Genomic DNA, 18,216 nt, shown 5'->3' with positions numbered 1-18,216 from the left:
ACACACACACACACACACACACACACACACACACACACACACACACTGCTTAGAAAAAACCCTCAGATATATTCGTTCGACAGGACCAACCTTTGAAACTCACTTTCTTCCAAATCTTCCCATGAAATATGAAAATAAACAGACATTTTCTCATATTTAACAAAATTGCATTGAACAGTTAGATTATGACACATTATTAAATCATAACATTTAACCCTGATAAACATTTCTTAGATTGTTGAAACCACCAGCTTCCTTCAAAGGTGCCTGCAGTCATATTGGCTCACAGCAGCCCTTGTGACAAGATAACAGAAACCTTGATATCTTGATATTTAATCATCCTCTCTGATCTGAAAATCGACCTGAACGTCATCACTGATAATCTGACAGGCTGGAACAAAGTCTCAATTACGTGTTTACAGAATTAAAAGTACAATAATTAGGCTGAATTTGCAGCTAACAGCTGACGTGTAGTGATATGTACCTGTACTCGTTCATGTACCGTGTTTGTGTAGTATCATCAGTGTTGTGTTTTCACAGATTTCAGATGCAACAGCTCACAAGAATATAGTGTTTTTGCCTCCTGTGTGATAAGACTGATAGTTCTCTCATGTCTCTAATGGATATGAAATTATTGCCAGAATGTAGTTAGCTTAGCTAGGCCCGGCTAAAAGATTAGAAATAGAGCCAGTCTAGAAGAGTCTACTTCCTGGTATTTCCACCAGGAATCCAGCCAGGTGAGCAGTAGGGGGCGATCGTGAGCCAATCCTGAATATGTGTAAATGAAGCTCAACAGCTAACACGTTTATTTACACCCGTTTAAAGACAAAAAGCCTATTTTTATTTTAGTATTTCTAACACAACACTGATAATATGCCAGATTTGATATGAAACGACTCTTTTATCTCTCTTTGATTTTTATTTTTTCTAAATTATGCATCGGTCGTTTAAGGACGGGGCGTACTTTCTCGATGGTTGTGGGAAGCGTAGCTTAACAACAATGGAAACTTCCATTTGTATATAAGAAGCTACTGGTTGCGTCCCACTTCAAAAGCTGTAAAGCTTTCTCAGATTTACTGCAACACAAAACTGTAAAACTCTTAAAAAAATTAAAACATAAATAAAAGTAAATCTGTTGGCTCAAAGACGTCTTTTAAGAACATCATGGAAACTCGCCAAAGAAAAATGCTTTCTCCAGTAGAACTGGTCTATTTCTTCATCTACATAGAGCTCCACTGATTACGGAATAACTCATGAGCGCCCCCTACGCTCTCTGAGAAACAAGGGAAAATGGGTATCCTGGTTAACTGGACACCTGTGAGGTCACAAGCTGTTATCTCAGGTGTGCTGGCAGATTTGGAGATTTTGCTTTATAACATTTGAAACTGAAGGACAATCGTAATAATTTCTATGCAAAACTCCCAACATTCCCAAAATTCCCAACCATGTGCTGCATGTGGCCTCTGTGTGGATTTGTTACTTTTCTTTGTCCCATGTTACACAGAAAGAATTTATTTGATAAACTGATGGATGACGATGAAGCCGCAGGATTTCTGAGGGACAAATGTTTTATGCTTTTGGTACGTTACATATAAAAAAAATAATTATCTGTGTGTTAAAAATATAACTCAGTACTCAGACAGGCGTTTACCAGGAACCGTATGGGTCCAGGAAATAAACTTTACTTTCATTATTTCATTATATTTAAATTTGAGTTATGTTTAAAAATTCAAAAGGTTGTTTTCAAATAATGACTTTTACAAACAATAAATAAATAACTGGTTCAGTTTGAATGTTAGGATTACTGAAAAACATACAGATGGATGAGCATGAAGGTGTTATTGGATGTGGGGTTTTCATTTGTATTCTTTAGTGTTGAACAAAGAGTCAAATTGGATATTTTGTATCATGTCTTCACAAAAAAATATCAAATTGAAAATAATGTCATAGACATCTTTTTGTTAACGGAATAAAACGAACCTGGATCTGAGAAGTTCATACGTGGTGTGGACGGCCTGCTGTTGTTTGTATTTGTCCTTAAATATAAAGTTGTCCAAAGTCAGTCAGTAATTGTGTTAAATAATCGTGATCTCCATATTTACCAAAGTAACTGCGCACTGACAGATTTGTTACCAGTGGAGCGCTCTCAGGGCTACGGTAGATATGATACATCTGTCCTGTTTGATTTCCATGTCTGACCCACGTATTTGAAACACAGAACATTAGGATTTTGGACTTAACTCTGCAAGAATGTCATACGAGAGAAAGAAAATCAACAAATCCGACACTCTGACACCAGGATGCGTTCTGCACTGCAGCTTCAAAAATCATAATATTCATCATCAATTTATAGATGAATCATTGGGACTGGAGAACCAAATGTGAGAAGTGTGCGAAGTGGAGATTCAGCTGAACACAGCGCTGCACAGAGATTTGCGAGGCCTCTCGATGGCGCCGCATTTATTTACACTCCGAGTCTGTGGGAGTGCGTGGAGATTAAAACGGTAAACCACCCAGGATACGCCAGTGAAACGACGGTGTGTTGAAACAGCATCTTAGAGGATTTAGAGGCTGTTTGATCATAAAGGTGCAGAAATCCTCTAACAAGCTTAGAGCGAGCAGTTTTGTTGCTTCACACAGTCGACTTTGACATTTTATGGCACAGAAACAAAGGCGGTCAACTAGAAAAGGAGCAGAGACACGTTTCCACAAGGCAACACATCCAGTGGTGTGATATTTGATGCCGGTCGCAGGCGGTCTGGTGTGTGAAGGATCTGACCAGTTCATCGTGCGAGTTAAGAGTTTGAAGCTCATGCAGCTCTTTAGAGTCTATTTACTCGTTCAAAACAGCAGAGAGTCATTTTTATAGCAGGCCCTTGATTAGAGGCTCTCTGCAGATGGTTGTGTTGCTGAAACTGAGCTCAGGAAGGCTGACTGTCTCCAGGACTGGAATGATCATCAACATTTGTGTTCATTTAGCCTTTTCTGCAGAGAGCTTTCTCCCTCTGAGCCCCCGTTTTGGATCTGACCACGTTTTTTTTTCTGCTCTTCGGTTGTTTTTATAAACCCAGATGCATTTGAAGAGCTCTGACGCATCATCAAATGAGTCAGAACTTCCTATCAGATATTAAATAACACAGCTGAGATCCAGATTCACTAAGAGTGTGATGTGAGTCTAATGTAACCTCTTAACTTCCGCCGGGAAACTGGAGACCCATTTAGGGTTCTGGGTGGGTTATCGCCTTTTTCTAGTTTCTGAAATGTGCTTGTTTAGCATCAAGCTGAAGTGTCGCCAAACCCAAGCTCTAATCCTTAGTGGGTCACCAGAAACCATTTGGATGTCTGAGTAGAATTTTGGCTCAGAAGTTTTTTCCTTTACGTCTTTACTTGGTGTGACGGAAATGTTCAAACTTTAGTCCCTGCAAGTCAACATCAGCTTATCTTCTACGGTTCTTTCAGATAGAGTAGCTATAGTAGAATTTACGAAATATTATGACAGTGTATCGTGGCCATTAAACATTAAAAAAAAAACATGAATGGAGCAAAGAGAGGAAGGTAATCTTCCCGAAAAAACATATTTAATTCTTGGTATTTTAATCCCAGATATATGGATTTGTAATCTAATGTTCAGAGTTATATATTTCTTTGAATGGCAGCGTACCTTGGAGAACTGATTACTGAAAATGTAAATTTTTGTCTTAATTTTTTTCTTTATGAGGACTTAAAAGGATATTCAGTGAGATTTATGCTGGCAAATCTTGCAAATTGTGTCCCAATACACAAAGTTTTGTTTTGAAATGTGTTTAAAGTGTGATTTCTATGTGTAACTGAGGCGTGAGTGACCATGAAGTTTGCTGTTTCCAACACACACATTTAATGAATCTGGGTCTGAGTGATCTTGGCGGTTTTGTTCAGTGTGATCAGTAAACGATGACGTATTGCGTTCCCATCAGACAGTAGTGACCGACAGCAGTGGGCTGGGACAAAGCTGGCTGTCGCTCTCCACTCGAGTCCCGTGAGTCAACAGCTCCTCCACCGTTGTCCAATCATCGAGCAGCTTGCTGTTCCTCAGTCGGTTCTGCTTCATGTGGCTCAGTTCCAGCACCGTCTGAGATGACAGTGACCCCTGAATGCCCCCAGTTTGCTCCTCCCCACCTCCTCTCCTCTCTCGGTGTTGGCGTGACAGGGCCAGGTGGCGTCTTCTTTCCGTCCGGCTCCAGTATCGCCCCGCCAACCGTCCATCGTCTCCTTCCTCCTCCCCTAGTCTGCCTCCTTCTCCTCGCACCTCCTCGTCTGTGGTGACCTCACTGCGTTCCCTGGCCAGACGGTACGCTCGGGCCCTGAGCAGCTGATTCCTGACTGACCTCTGATTGGACAGTCTGGAGCGAGGTGAGGGTGGAGAGCGAGGACTATGTTGCGGCGCTCCAAGAGTGCTGTAGAAAGGACTGCACGTGCCCTTTGGCCTGCCAGGGCGGTTCCCGAGGGTCTGAATGCCACGCCAGTCTGACATGCCACTGGAGCCGGATCCAGGGCTCTTAGAGAGCGAGTCCTCCTCCCTGCTGCGGTTCGAGCCTGGGCTGTTTCTCATTGTGTTCTGATGATTGGTCAGACTCGTTTTGTCTATGCTCAGATGACTAGCAGGGTGACAGTTGTTGGGATAGCTGGCCCTGCTCCTGGGCCCCAGTGCATTGCTGGTTGTGTCTGGCTGGTTTGTCTGGGCTGTGTTTGGATCTGTCATGTTGGGATGGCTTGCCCTGCGCCGTCGCTGTCCTTCACTCAAATCTGTTATTGTTCGACTCCTACCTGGACCCTCTACAGTCCCGCCTCCTCTGTGCTGCTGCTGCTCCAACCATAGCGCCCTCCGCTGACAAGGCTCTGTACGACAACCTGTTCAAAGAAAGCTGTGATTAGGCCTTAGATATGTGTCTGCAAGAGTGTTTTTGGATATACTGAAATATGCTTGACGGGCATCTCTGTCCTACAACCCCAGAAACACTCACCTGAACCTGGATTATAAACATATGAGGTGAGACGCAAGTTTGTCAGGTCGTGGTGCATTAAGGATCCGAGACACTGAGCTGGTGACTTAATGCTATTTTGCTAGAAAGTCAGCACAACAATACCACGATGCAGTGCACGGTTGGTTATATAAACAAGCAAATGTGGAAACTACACGTTGAAATGTTGGCTCTCAGTCAAGACATTTAAGCATTTCTCTCCCTCACAATGAGAGAGTCTGAGACTTTATGAATAAAAGAGGGATTTAGCCACCGTGACATTGCAGATTGGTTTCTATTAGCACTTTGTCCATCTACTAAAAGTGACTATGTTTGAATGAGATGGTAGCGTGGCCAAATTATCAGCTTGCTGAGCAAGATTGATTCATAGACTATGGGTACATCACACCAGCAAACATACGTGCTTATCAGTGGTAAGTTATGCTTCACCAAAGTCTTTACTTCAGCAACACTGAAGAGTAGACTTCTTGGATGGTCTGCAGCGATCGATGCAGGAGATACAATCACAGTGGAGAGGCTGTTCTCATTAATTCTAGAATGTGAGGTCCAGCGAATAGCTAACAGCTACTGTTACCTGTGTCAGCACTCTGTCAAAGTGGCCACTCCCCTAACTTTGAGCCTTTGCTGTATCTAAATGGATGGATTTTAAACCTGATGTGTAGCTTACGTGAAGAAATCCATCTATAGAGACAAAAACTCTACCCAGCTGTTAACCTACCTTTGTGATGCTGTAGAGTTGGGCATTTTAACATGAGCTGTTGGAGCCGCCTCGAGTGATCGTTCAAGGAACTGAATCTTTGTCCCTGCCTTAATTTTCAGACGCAAATTTAGCTATTTGATTGGAGGGTGTAAACCTGATAATTCTGTGTTGATGTAGTTGTGTTTTTTAGGAAAACAGGGATAAGAAGAAAAGACACCCGACGCTAAAGTCACTTTGACCTCTGGTTGGACTGTGATGAAGCCATAGCTCAAAACTTTGACAGATCAGACATAGGTGTGGACAGACAAATTAAAATGACTAAAAGTGGAGATTTTCACAATTATTTTACTGTGTTTTACTAACCGATAGAGGGTGAGGGTGGTGAACGGTGACGAGGTAAAGTGGGACTCCTCTCAGCTCTGTGGAAGTGAACTGTTGTGGTCGTGCTGTTACCCACAGAGCAATGGGATGCTTTTGGTACTCCAGGTTGGGTCATCGGAGTCGTCTCAGGAATCGACTCCAAATCCCAGCGTCCTCTCTGCTCACGAGGGGAGTGGCCTGAGCGAAGATGGTGAGCTTGCCGGTGAGTGTGGCCTCCGTGAATCTTGTGTAGCCGTCTGTGCTCCCCAGTGCTGACACTGTGGAAGCCTGAGTCGCTGGGTTCGGAGGAGATTAGGGACTCAGAGGAAGAGGAGGATCCTTGAGAGGAAGGGGTGTGGCCAGGCAGTGATGACATGGCATCTGTCTCAGCTTCGGAGAGCGCTATCCGGTTGTGTGGGCTGTCGGGGCCACAGCCTAACCCGCTGTCAAGCTCACTGAGGGGAAGGAAGCCAAGAGGACGTTCAGACCTCCAGGGCTGACGATAGTCCGACTAAAGAGAAAATAAAAGAATTTAAACTGAGGTTTTTTTTCCAAATCAAACTGCAAAATATGCTGCAAATGCTCCATAACTGCAACATTTACTAATAAAAAATGGAATAGTTAGAGAAACGGTATAACAGAGACAGGGATAGGTCTGAGAAGAGGGCATAGCCTTGATACTGAAACCAGTTACCTGTCTGGGAAAAATTTTCGGGTCCACCTCTTCTGCACCGTAACAGCCAATCAGACAGCTCTCAGAGTTAGGCTGGTAGTGCAACATTTCTTGGCCCTGAAATAGAAACGAAGGTGAGAAAAGAAACTAGTGTGTCTTCATTGGAGAGGGTCATGAGTTAACTTTAGTGCTGAAAGTCTCCCAGACGTGACCTTGAAGAGGAGTTCAGTCAGATGTTTTTAAGGGCCGATTTATGGAACAATCTGGAAAGATCGCAGCTAGCGTCATATTTTAGACGAACACACTCAAGTGATATTTCAGAATAAAATGGTGTTGTAAACAAAAACAAGTTACCCGGTAGTCCAGTCTGTCCAGGTGGTCTAAGCTGTAGGACACACTGGGCAGGTAGTTGTTGCCTGGGTGCTGGTCATTTGATGATCTGGGGAGGTATCCATTGGGTGGGTAGGCATCAGGTGGCATCATCATGTGACCATTGGGAGAGTATAGGTCAGGTGACACAGTCATGTGACCATAATAAGGCCTGTGTAGTGAAAGAGATCATGTCACTTTATATTTTATGAGGAAGAGGAATTCAATAAGAATGTAGGACGCTCCAGTAAAAGTGTCATATATACCTGCTTAAATAAAAACAATACATGTATAGTCTTCATGTTCTAAGCAGACAGGTACTTCAGGAGAACAACCTTCCATGGCCATGAGAGAGACACTCGATGGAGCATCGTGCTGATCTTGCAAACTCAATTTGCCCCAAACCCTCAAGTAAAAAAGACACATTGTCCTTCAATCTGACATATCATGCAAACAGAGGCATAGGATTTATTTTGGTGTTTTTCGTTGCAGTCGTTACACGTCAGCTCATCCCCAAAACTTTTCTAAAAGTTTTTATGATACGTGTTCTCATCCTTGATCCCGAACCCACATTCTCTGCTTTGTGGTGAAAGTTTACTCTAGTTGTCCGTGTAGGTTCTCAGTCATCCAGGTCATGGTAAACTAAGGAGCTTGGAATGAAAAGCAACTGGATGTTTCATCTCTCATCTGAAAAGCTTCACCAGTTCTAAGACCAAATGGTGGAGAGTCCCAGATTTTAAGCCGTAGTGGGAGATCTCCCTTGAGAGGCTCGTTGACCCATTAACTGATCATAAGGTGTGAAAAAGGGTGTGGCTCATTATCAGCAGAGACCGGGTGAAACCATTTTCAGGGTGAGTGGGTGTTAAGTCGCCTGGGAAGGGATCTCGAAATTGGATTATAGGTGGCAGACAGTTGGTGTCGTAAGCCACGCCCTTCTGTTCAAGGATGGCTGTCGTTCAGATGGTTTCTTTCAACTAAGCCATCCATGTCCACTGCTGGGAAGGCCTTCCACACCATGTATAAACTTATTCTTAGAGTTCAGATAGATATCTACAACCAGATTAGTTTTATTTCCTTGAGAATAACAAAAAGATATCTAACCATTTGTTTTCAATTTGATATCTATTTGTGAAAATGTGATACAAAATATCCAACTGTCTGCCACCTATAATCCAGTTTTGAGATCCCTTCCCAGGCGCCTTAACTTCCACTCACATCTTGTGTCTGTTGGTCTCAATAAGTTACATGATAGCGTGACGCAGGGACTCACAATGGTTTCACCTGAAACCTCTGCTGATAATGATTCGGATAAGAGGTGAAAACATCTTCAAGAAATGTAAAGAAGTTCATTTCCACTTTCCTTAGTTTAGCTTCAAACTTTCAACTCATCCTCCTGCCATTTTTTTAGTCCTACGGCCAACCAACATCTTATCCAGTTTGCAAACACCTTATTCCCAAAATTGGACCTTCGTTCCAAACTTTGCACCATTTAATTCTTTTCCTTCTCTATAAAAGTCTCTCATACTGTGAAAAACACAAATTTCTCTATTGTCATGAACGTATGGGGTTGGGGCGCTGACTTGGTTATCAAGTCGGATCTTGGCTCCTTAAAAGTAAAGAAAACTGAAATGTTTTTTACTTAAATCACAAAAATGATGCTGTCAGAATACGACAGGAGTACGTACCCTGCAGTGTAGCCGTCTCCCTGACTTTCCTCTCCCTCCATCAGCCCCATGGCTCTCAGGGCCTCCCAGTGTCTCTCGGTGGGGACGCTGCACTCAATTGCACAATGGGACCTTCGCCTCCTGTGACCATGCCCCCTTTTAGCTTCGACCTGCACAGTGACCGGCTGGCCATACTCGTCCACGTAGTGAAGCTCCTCTCGGTGTCGGTGGTGAGCAGGTTCACGAGTTTTAGCCTGAAGACCAAAAAAACATGAAAGCACTGCAAGCTTAAGAAAAAGTGGAAATGAACATCAGTAATTTGGTTCCTTCTATAAACCATTATTTATATTTTCAGCCACCCGAGGTTTCTGCCGTGAAACATCGCAGTATTTTGTGGAGTAATGATAAAGCAGATAGGCAGCATAAAGACACAGAGGCAAAGTGGGAGTTTGGCCTCCAATACAAGGTCAGTCAGTGCTTTTGATCCAACTGTTTGGCATGCCTGACTACAATTGCGTTACATAAAGTGGCAAATGATTCACACTGTCTTTATATAAAAAAACGAGCCATTTTGCATAAGTTGGATAACAAAAGAGAAAAGTTTGGAACTGCAGCAAAGTTTTTCCTTTAGTACTGTGTTTACTGTGAGTGTGTTTTTTAATGGAAACAGATGTTTATTGAATATAAAGCCTCTGACCGATGACCCTCTATGACACCATCAGCTGTGTCTCAGAAGGCTCCATGCAGTATTCATGTAAACTGGAATAGTTATTACACCAGACAAATAAAACCACTGGGTGATGAATAGGTCGTGTAAACACACTGGTACTGCTGTCCAGGCTCCTGTGCATGTTCATGCTGATCTCGCTCTACCTCCAGGATGACCCTGCTTTCATATCTGTGGGATGCAGGTGAGCTTGGCTGATTGGTTGCTGTTTTAGCTTGCTGCAGGCCTGACGCTTGAATGTTGGCTTCCCTCCATCTTCTGTGGGCTCTCCTCCTTCCACCTCCAGCCAGCAAGCAAACTAGTCACTCAGCCTGTGTGTAGGATGTTAACTGATATCTGCCCAACAATGCAACAGTCCAGGTTTGGTAGAGGTGGGTGGCATCTCTGTGTAATCCTCTATTTCTTCTATTTTGCTGAGTTAGGAGTTTATTCTTCTCTTTTATTTCATTAGGTATGTTTAGGTTGTACTCAGGGGTGAACTGAAGCAAAACTTCCTTCAGCGAGTTTGAGTCTATCCTCAGTCCCACAGAAATTTTTATGCTAACCTTGCCTCTGTAGAGCTGTCACGATATCACATTTTCTCCAACAACCATGCAAACTCACTATGAATACACTGACAGCACCGATGTTCAGAACAGTTAGCATAGACCTTATAAACAGAGAGTGTTAATGCAGGCTGCATTAACACGACTGTATGTCTTTGGATGCATGCGGTCTGTAGGTGATCGTGACAGAGTTGTGCTGAATTTAAATGCCCTGAAACTAAACTACAAACACAGAAAGTCGAGAAGGAAAAAACGCCTCTCCCTCTCCTGCACGCTCATCTTTTCTCTTTTCTTTCCCTTCAAGTTTAAAAGCAGATAACTGCCTCTCCCTGACCCCGGTTCTACTAAAGATCTCCTGTTAAAAGAACGTTCTTCCTCCCCACCATCCCCAGCTGCTGGCTCACAGGAGATCCAATCATTATAAATCAGTCCTATTTTATTTTGTAATCTTTGGTTCCTGAGTATTCTTTTAGTATTCCTTTGACAGTTTTCCCTTAATTTTTTTCAGCTCTGCCATCACCTGTTTAATTAGCCACACCTGTTCCCAGTCAGCCAATCAGCTGTGTCTCCCCCTGCTTCTCTTTGTTCCTTTGCCCGATCCCCTCATCTTTTTAAAGGTTTGGTTTTCCGGCAGTTCCCAGTGCTTTAAGCATTCCTCATGTTCCTGATGATCTTGTGCACGGCCTTTTTGGATTCTCTCTTTTGCCTGCCCCTTGCTGGAATTGTTTGCTCTGCTAGCTGACCCGTGCACGACCTCTGCCTGGTCAAAGAATTTTAGTCTCTTTGCCTCCGGGGTCTTGCATTTGGCTCCTCTGCTCAGCGAGCCCTGCACTAACAGTGTCGGGTACCTCAGTCTATAAAGCCCCTTCAGATGACTTTTCTCTATATGGATGCAAATGAATTCACACAGTAAAAAACAAAAAGATTTGCCTTTGTTGTTTTAATGATGCTATTAAGAAAAACTGTGAAAATCAACAAGTAATGCTGTAAACTATTAAACGCTTCCCTAAATAAGGAAGTGTTAGACGTGAAAGGCTGAATGATGGAGAGTTCAATAGAACTGAAACCAGCATAACGGAGGTCTGAGTTTATAAATGGAACGAAGACGAGTTCACTGAAAAATCGAGAAAGATTTCAGTTGAGTGACTCACATACAAATAAGGCCAGCTGTACCAGAGACGCACGATAAACACTGAGACGCCAGACTGGGAAGATTTGAGATAATAATGAAAAAGCTTCGACTCAGTAAATATTCTCTGCTGCTCGTTTCTGAAGGAGAAACATTGGCTGAGATTTTGTTTGGCTAGACCTCGAAAATAACACAAGTCTGGAGATCAGGCTGATCACAATATCTCATTTTTACAAATTAATTAATGAAGATATGATTTTGAAAAATAACAGCAACGATGTTATCAGTCAAATCAAGGTTTAACTTTAACTTAGGATAAAATGAGACCTGATCATATAGATTTTAAATATGAGAAGTTTCTTTATTAATTCCCAATTATTTAATTTAGAATTAGCTTTTTCAGTGCTGTATACCATTTTATTTATTAAAATACAACAAATAAGATCAAGCAAGCTCACTCTGTCCAGAGTGGATCGTTCTGTCCAGTCAGAGCATAAAAGGACCACTCACGCTCCGAAGGACAGGCAGTCATTAGGTCGGCTATAGCCAAGTGATAACAAAACCCCCGTGTAACGGTGCAGCCTTGTGTTGGAACGTCACATGTGAAAGTTAAGATGCAGCGAAGTTACAGAGAGGCGGCATCTAGGTCAGGATTCAGCCCCCCGTAACCTCTGGACCAGCACTGGAGTCTTTACTCTCTCAGTACAAGGCCTGAGGTCTCTCACACACACACACACACACACACACACACACACACACAGGGACACAAAACACTGGCACAGATATTAACAGAATCAGAACCACATGCACATATAAACAACATACAGTTCATACATGTGGAAACCTGCTTCCCAGAACACCCCTGCCCCTCCTACGCGCGCACACACACACACACACACACACACACACACACACACACACACACACAGAGCAGTCAGAGAGTGATGTGCTGTACCCTGGAGAAGTGTGTCGCGCTCCACTGCACTTTGACAGTAACACAGACTGATCTCTCTCCCCTCCCTTCATCTATCCGTCGCTCTCTGCTGTTTGTGATGCTTTGACTCAGTTTTCAGTCTCAAAGTGCAAAACTCTGCAGAATGCAGACATTCGTCATTCTCAGCACAAAATCACAGTTAGCATGCAACAAGAGAAAACAAGTGTCACATGAGGAAGGCTTGGTGAATCTGGGTCCACCAAAGTTTGATCATCAGAGCGCGAGTCACTGCAATGCAAAATGTCAAACTAGGCTATAAAGATAAAAACAAGTCTGATACTCAGCCTGCTGTCTTTTAAAGTAGATGATACAAGAGAGTCAAATTTATTTATACCGCATCTTTCATACAAAAGCTGCTCAACATTCAGAGACGAAAAGATAAAAGCATTAGGACGAAACAAAAATGCAATAAATACAATAAAGTTTATATTTTATGTAAAAGCTACAGAAACAAGGTTTTAATCCTGATTTCAAATAATAGACTCTTTGTTTTATTCCACAAACGTATGTTACTCTCATTCTGTAATCTGTAGTGGAATACATTTTAAAAGCAACCTTCCCAACACTGAGCATAACTATGCTCCATAATCTGAGCTAAAGAAAGCATATAAATATTAAAAGGAAGCAGTCCGACAACAGAGCCCTGAGGAACCCACACGTGACCTTTATTTGGTCAGAATTATGGTTGCAAAATGACAAAGAAAATCTGAATTTGTCAAATAAAATTCAAACCAATTAAGCGCAGTTCCTGAGAGTCCCACCCGTTTCTCCAGCCTATCAAGCAGCACTGAGCTGAAGCACTACTGGGACTGTAACTTTTGATGCATCACTATTACGCTGAATAAAACTGTGATAAGAGTGGTGTCAGCGCTATGATGGGGTCAGAATCCAGACACTGAGAAGATTGTTCTGAGTGACTTTGCTGGTAAACAACCGTCTCAATAACCTTTGCCAAAAACGTTAATTTAGATATCAGCTGGTAATTACTAATTACTGAGACATCCAAGTTGGACTTTTTTAAAAGAGGTTTTATTACTGCATTTTTCAGGGTCTGAGTAAAATGCTGTGATTGCAGAGATGTATTATCTATCTGTAGTATTAGTGGGCAATATATCAAAGGAGAAAGCTGTAGATTTCATCTATTTAGCAATTTCTGTCAAAGATATGAGGTTTAAAGGTTTATTATTAAGCTATTATGTTATTACTATGTCTCTTGAAATTGAAACACCAACTGGTTGACTTGTCTTTTGTATTTTCTCAGTAAAAAATGCTGCAAAATCATTACATGGTTTATTGGACGATAACTCAGAAGGAAGTGGTGGCAAAGTTTTTGTTAGTCTATCAATAAACTGTTCTGAGTTCTAACCATTAAATCATTGATCTTTTCCCTCCACGGATAATTTTGGTCTTAATTGGAGCAACAGTATCCATAACAGTGAGCAGACTAAGGTAAAAACCATTTACAAGATCATCAGCAGAATCCAAAAGCAAAGATGATGGAGGTATATAAGCCTCAATAAACTGTGGACAGGTATTGTCACTGATACGTTGATAGCTTCATCTTTACCAGTGATTTTAAACATGACACAATAATGATCTGAAAAGGCTGCATCACTGACCACAGTGTCAAATACATTTAAACCTGTAAAGATCCAATACTCTTCTCTGAGGGCCTTCAACTTTCAGATTAGTGCAAAGCTCAAGCCCAGATTACGCAGATCTTCAGGATCGGATGCCAAGTCTGCATTAATGGTGCAGTTTGAGGCTCTGCCCCATTCATTGATGAACGATTATCCAAATCTTCAGGATGGGACGCTGAATCGTCCATTGATGCTACAGATCTGTTCTGTAACTTCACGGCCTGTTCACCGATAGGTTTATTCTTTGTTTGCTTAAATACTCAAATGAACATGAAGCACCAAAGGTCAAAGGTCACTCAGTCTGCTCTTCAAGTCGATTCATTCGTCCACATGGTAACATGCACTGTGCTCACAGTATTATTAACAGCTTATTGGCACATAAACCATAAAGTGCAACACACACATTTTTCCCGTTTCTTTAAGACCATGCATCCCAGCTGTTTCCCCAGGAATCTCCCAGAATCTCTGACTTTTAAAAAAAATAATTGGTAAACACATATTAGTAAGTTTTACGTGTTTGTCGTGTTGCCAGAAACACGGTCCACACACTAAATACAGTTTATACCCATCTGTCAGTGCAACCTGGCAACACACAACCCGGTTCATTTGTGCTGCTGGTCTCAGGAACACCACTGTTATTTGCTCACAAAGGCGAACTGAGCGTGTGTTTTTGCCTTTGGTATAGTTTGAAAGATATTAATCAAGACAAACTTCTGGCATTAAAAACGTGTAACTGAAATATGGTAAAAAGACAGTATAACTTTATAAACATTCATGAAAATATCCACGCTGGACAGCTAAAAATGGCTGTGACTCGTCTGTGGTTGGAAAAAGGCGGGTGTGCAAAATACAACAATGAAAAACAAAGATGCTGCAAAATCAAACGATTTGGACAGCAGGAACATCATTTCACACATCATCCTGTCCCATATCATTTTCATTTTACAAGTATTATTATACATGAAGTCACATGTCAAGTGCCGTAAGGACAGCCATGAGAATTAGCCTGGGGAAAAACACTTTCCACAGCTTTAGTGCAAAGACTTAGCATCAGTTTTCTATTTCAGGTAAACGATACAAAGCTGCTGCCAGATGCTATTTAGTCACACTGATTAAATATCAGAGTTTTAAACTGCTCCAAAAAGGCAACAACAACACAAACACAGCTGGAAAGAGACTCCAGCTGAGCCGAGGTCTGTCAGACAGCTTAGAGCCGATTTTCCTTCTAAGTCCAGGAAGAGTAAACAACAAAAACAACTTCCAACATACCCAGAACCAAAACTGTGTTTTGTAGCAGGAGACCAACATGTTAATTTGGGCATTTCAACAGAGGAGTCGGTGGGACTGGCTCACGTTTTGGATAAACAGGTAAGTTTCATCGTGGTAGCCTGGCTTTCTTAGTCAGTAAAAATAGGACCAAAGGTCTGACTGACAGCAGACTGATTTCTCAGGTTGTTAACGAACCATCAGACCACTGATGCTCACACCTAACGTCAGTCTGAGCTTCTGTGACATCACAAAACTGGAACTCTATTCAGATTTGTAAGAGCCTGATGTCGTTGGCTAATGTGCTGCATATCAACGTGCATCATTTAATGTAGTGTTAAAACCATCAAAAATAAACTTGTGCTTTTTTTAAAGAAAAAAGGTTAAACGACATCTTGCTGAACCCAAAATAAAGCACACGTAAGGCTTCACAGTAACATATACATGCTGCTGATGAGCTGAAAATCTATAGTTGAGGTGGTGTTCGTCCTCTGACTATGCAGCCTGACAGATGCAGAAATACTCAGGAGGAAAATAGATCATGAGCTCTGTGATTTGGGTGAAGTGGAAGTGAGTCACATTTTCTTTTGTATCGTACACACAAAGAAGGTTGTTTTTTATGAAATGATTGGACAAAACCCTGAAATGTTCTGGTACGAACATGGAGGCTTTATCTGAAAGCATCTAAATTTGTTATCATGTGCTTTATCTCAGTTATAATTATCAGAATCCATGTTTGATCAGTGATTTGTGAATTATGCCGTTGACACAGTGTACTGTGCAGCCACGGGGAGGACAGAGCAGCAGCACCACTCTTTTATGTCAAACTGTCAGTCTCTGTGCAGTCACATATCACGCCCTGCTTTGCTGCCTTAGATTCCTCCGATCACGCACAAAGCGTGGCTTTCTGCTCTGTTTCGTGTTACAGCGCTGTCAGCACAGACAGGCCAAACATTTACATGCAGCTTTAGGGGCCATGAAAGAAGATCCTGCTGATCGTCTCCAAGAAAAACCTTGAGCTTTCACCTGGCAGGTGAGCAGAGAGTCAATATGGACCGATTCAGTCACAGCACCAGTGGGATGAAGTTGAAATGACATCCTGGGCACAATCGTGTTGGTTCTTCTTCTTTTGGCTGCGCTCTTTAGGGCTCGCCACAGCATCCGTCTGACCCTAACCCCAGCATCCTCCTCTGTCACACCAAACCTCTGCACGTCCTCCTTCACAGCATTCACGAATCCTCTCTGGGGTCTTTTCCTCCTTCTTACATCTCCATAGTCAGCATTCTTTGTCTAATATATCCACTATGCCTCCTCTGTACTTGTCCTTGCCAGTGCCCTCTTTCTTAGACATCTCCACTTCCTCCTTACTGATCCTGTGTAGTTCATTGTCCTCCATCTGTCCCTTTACCTCGCTAATTTTCTGCTTTCATCAGCTCCCATCTTCTAGACACTCTCTTCACTCATTTGCACATGTCTATGGTTAACCACCCTAACTTGCTGCACATCCTTTCCAGCCTGATTTTCCTTCCCAGTCTTTTTCTCCTTTCTTAATGCCCAGTCTCACACACAGCTACTAAGCCTTTCCTGCATGCCTAGCCTCAAAGTACTCTTGTCAATCTCTTCATCTCCCTGGAGTAGTGTAGTTATTGATGGAAAATCTATTTAGGAAAAAATACCTACTGTGCACACAAGACAAAAGATTTTTGGATGGGTCCACACAGGGATCTATAGGGGTCGTGAGACTGCACGAGTTAAGGACAGTAATCACCTCTTGTTGGCTCTTTTGATTGGATTTTTTGCTTATTGCTGATTGATACGGATTTTTATGGACAGACTGAAGCATTAGATTTGAATTATCTGGTACTGTTTTCTCATCGTTTAAATCTTATTAGCCTGTCAGATGTTCCACAGGGGTCAGTTTCAGGCCCAGTCTTGTTCTCCTTATATATCCTCACATCCTCATAGAGCATGTAAGTGAGATGCATGGTTCAAGTTGTATTTCTTTTGTTAATTACTTACAGATATATCAATGTCAATGTCTTAAGGACTTCCTTTGCAAGGTCAAAAATTAATTTCCTCCAACTAAACTCAGAGAAAATGAAATTGCTGACCACGAGTTTTGGCCCATGCCTGAACAGATTCTGGCATTAGCTGATTCCCTGAAGGTAAATCTCATGGCAGTTGTAAAACTATCCTAGTGATATGTATAAGATGTAATTAATGAAAGGATATAGACAACTGATGAAAGTTGCAAAAGTGTGTAATCATGTTGGTCTGGATTGTCATTTTGGTGATCAGCTCAGAAACTCAGAAATCCTCAGACTAAATGGAGGGAGATACTAAAACAGCATCAAAAAATGTGGCTCTCATTGGGCGTGCAGCACAACCAAAGCAGCAATCATAAATAAGGCATGACATTACTGGTGTCATTGGGGGATAGTTTCATGGTGTTCAAAAATCTCTAAATGTGGGCCTGTTTGATCAGACACAGTGAGAGGAAATCCCTTCTTCTTCCAGTACTGGAGCTACTCCTCAAATACTGTAGTGTAGTGCAGGGCTGCAGTGGAGGAGTCTACAATGTAGGTTGGTGCATGGATTATAATAATTCTTTAGGTTGATGATGATGATAAAACTGTCGGTACAACTCGTAGAATCAAAGTTGAAGGAAAAACCAGAAACATTATCAGTTCACATTCAACGAAAATGCTGTGCCTTTTGAAACATGTTGGCTGGAACTGTAAACTTTGAAGAAGAGGCTAAAAACTGACCAAATAATGAGCACAGTTAATAATTATTAAATATACTGTCCAGCAAATATAGTGCTATATCAAAGCTGTTTACTGATCTGTTGAAAACTACAATTTATTGTGTATGTTTAACTAAATAGCACAAAACTTAATGTGTCATTAAGTTGAGTTAACCCTCGGACCTGAGAATGATCTATTACATAAAAACATGATATCAGACTAGCAATAAACTACAGCCCACATTATAAAGAAATTAATGCCTTATTTCTTGACAAATACATGTCAAGGAGTTACCAAGGCCATAGAGTGTTAATTTAAGTGGTTGAATGAATACATTTGTAGGGAAATATCAGCAGATGTACATATATATGTATATATATGTAT

General features: G+C 41.8%; 1 protein-coding gene across 1 annotated transcript in view; it reads right to left on the bottom strand.

Moving 5' to 3' along the window:
* Nucleotides 1-17: 17 nt before the first annotated feature.
* The window catches only part of LOC102213893 (uncharacterized), a 24,627-nt gene continuing 6,428 nt past the window's right edge, over nucleotides 18-18,216 (bottom strand). The window contains exons 2-6 of the mRNA XM_005748202.2: nucleotides 8,806-9,038; nucleotides 7,106-7,292; nucleotides 6,773-6,868; nucleotides 6,082-6,589; nucleotides 18-4,887 (exon numbers count right to left, since the gene is read on the bottom strand). Coding sequence (XP_005748259.1) covers nucleotides 3,950-4,887; nucleotides 6,082-6,589; nucleotides 6,773-6,868; nucleotides 7,106-7,292; nucleotides 8,806-9,038 — 1,962 coding nt within the window. The 3' untranslated portion in view covers nucleotides 18-3,949. The remainder of the gene's footprint in view (nucleotides 4,888-6,081; nucleotides 6,590-6,772; nucleotides 6,869-7,105; nucleotides 7,293-8,805; nucleotides 9,039-18,216) is intronic.

This window comes from Pundamilia nyererei, unplaced genomic scaffold (assembly GCF_000239375.1).
Source record: "Pundamilia nyererei isolate P.nyererei 1_Seehausen unplaced genomic scaffold, PunNye1.0 scaffold00216, whole genome shotgun sequence".
NCBI classification, from domain to species: domain Eukaryota; kingdom Metazoa; phylum Chordata; class Actinopteri; order Cichliformes; family Cichlidae; genus Pundamilia; species Pundamilia nyererei.
Note: the sequence above shows the minus strand (reverse complement) of the source record. Positions and strands in the feature narration are given on the sequence as shown.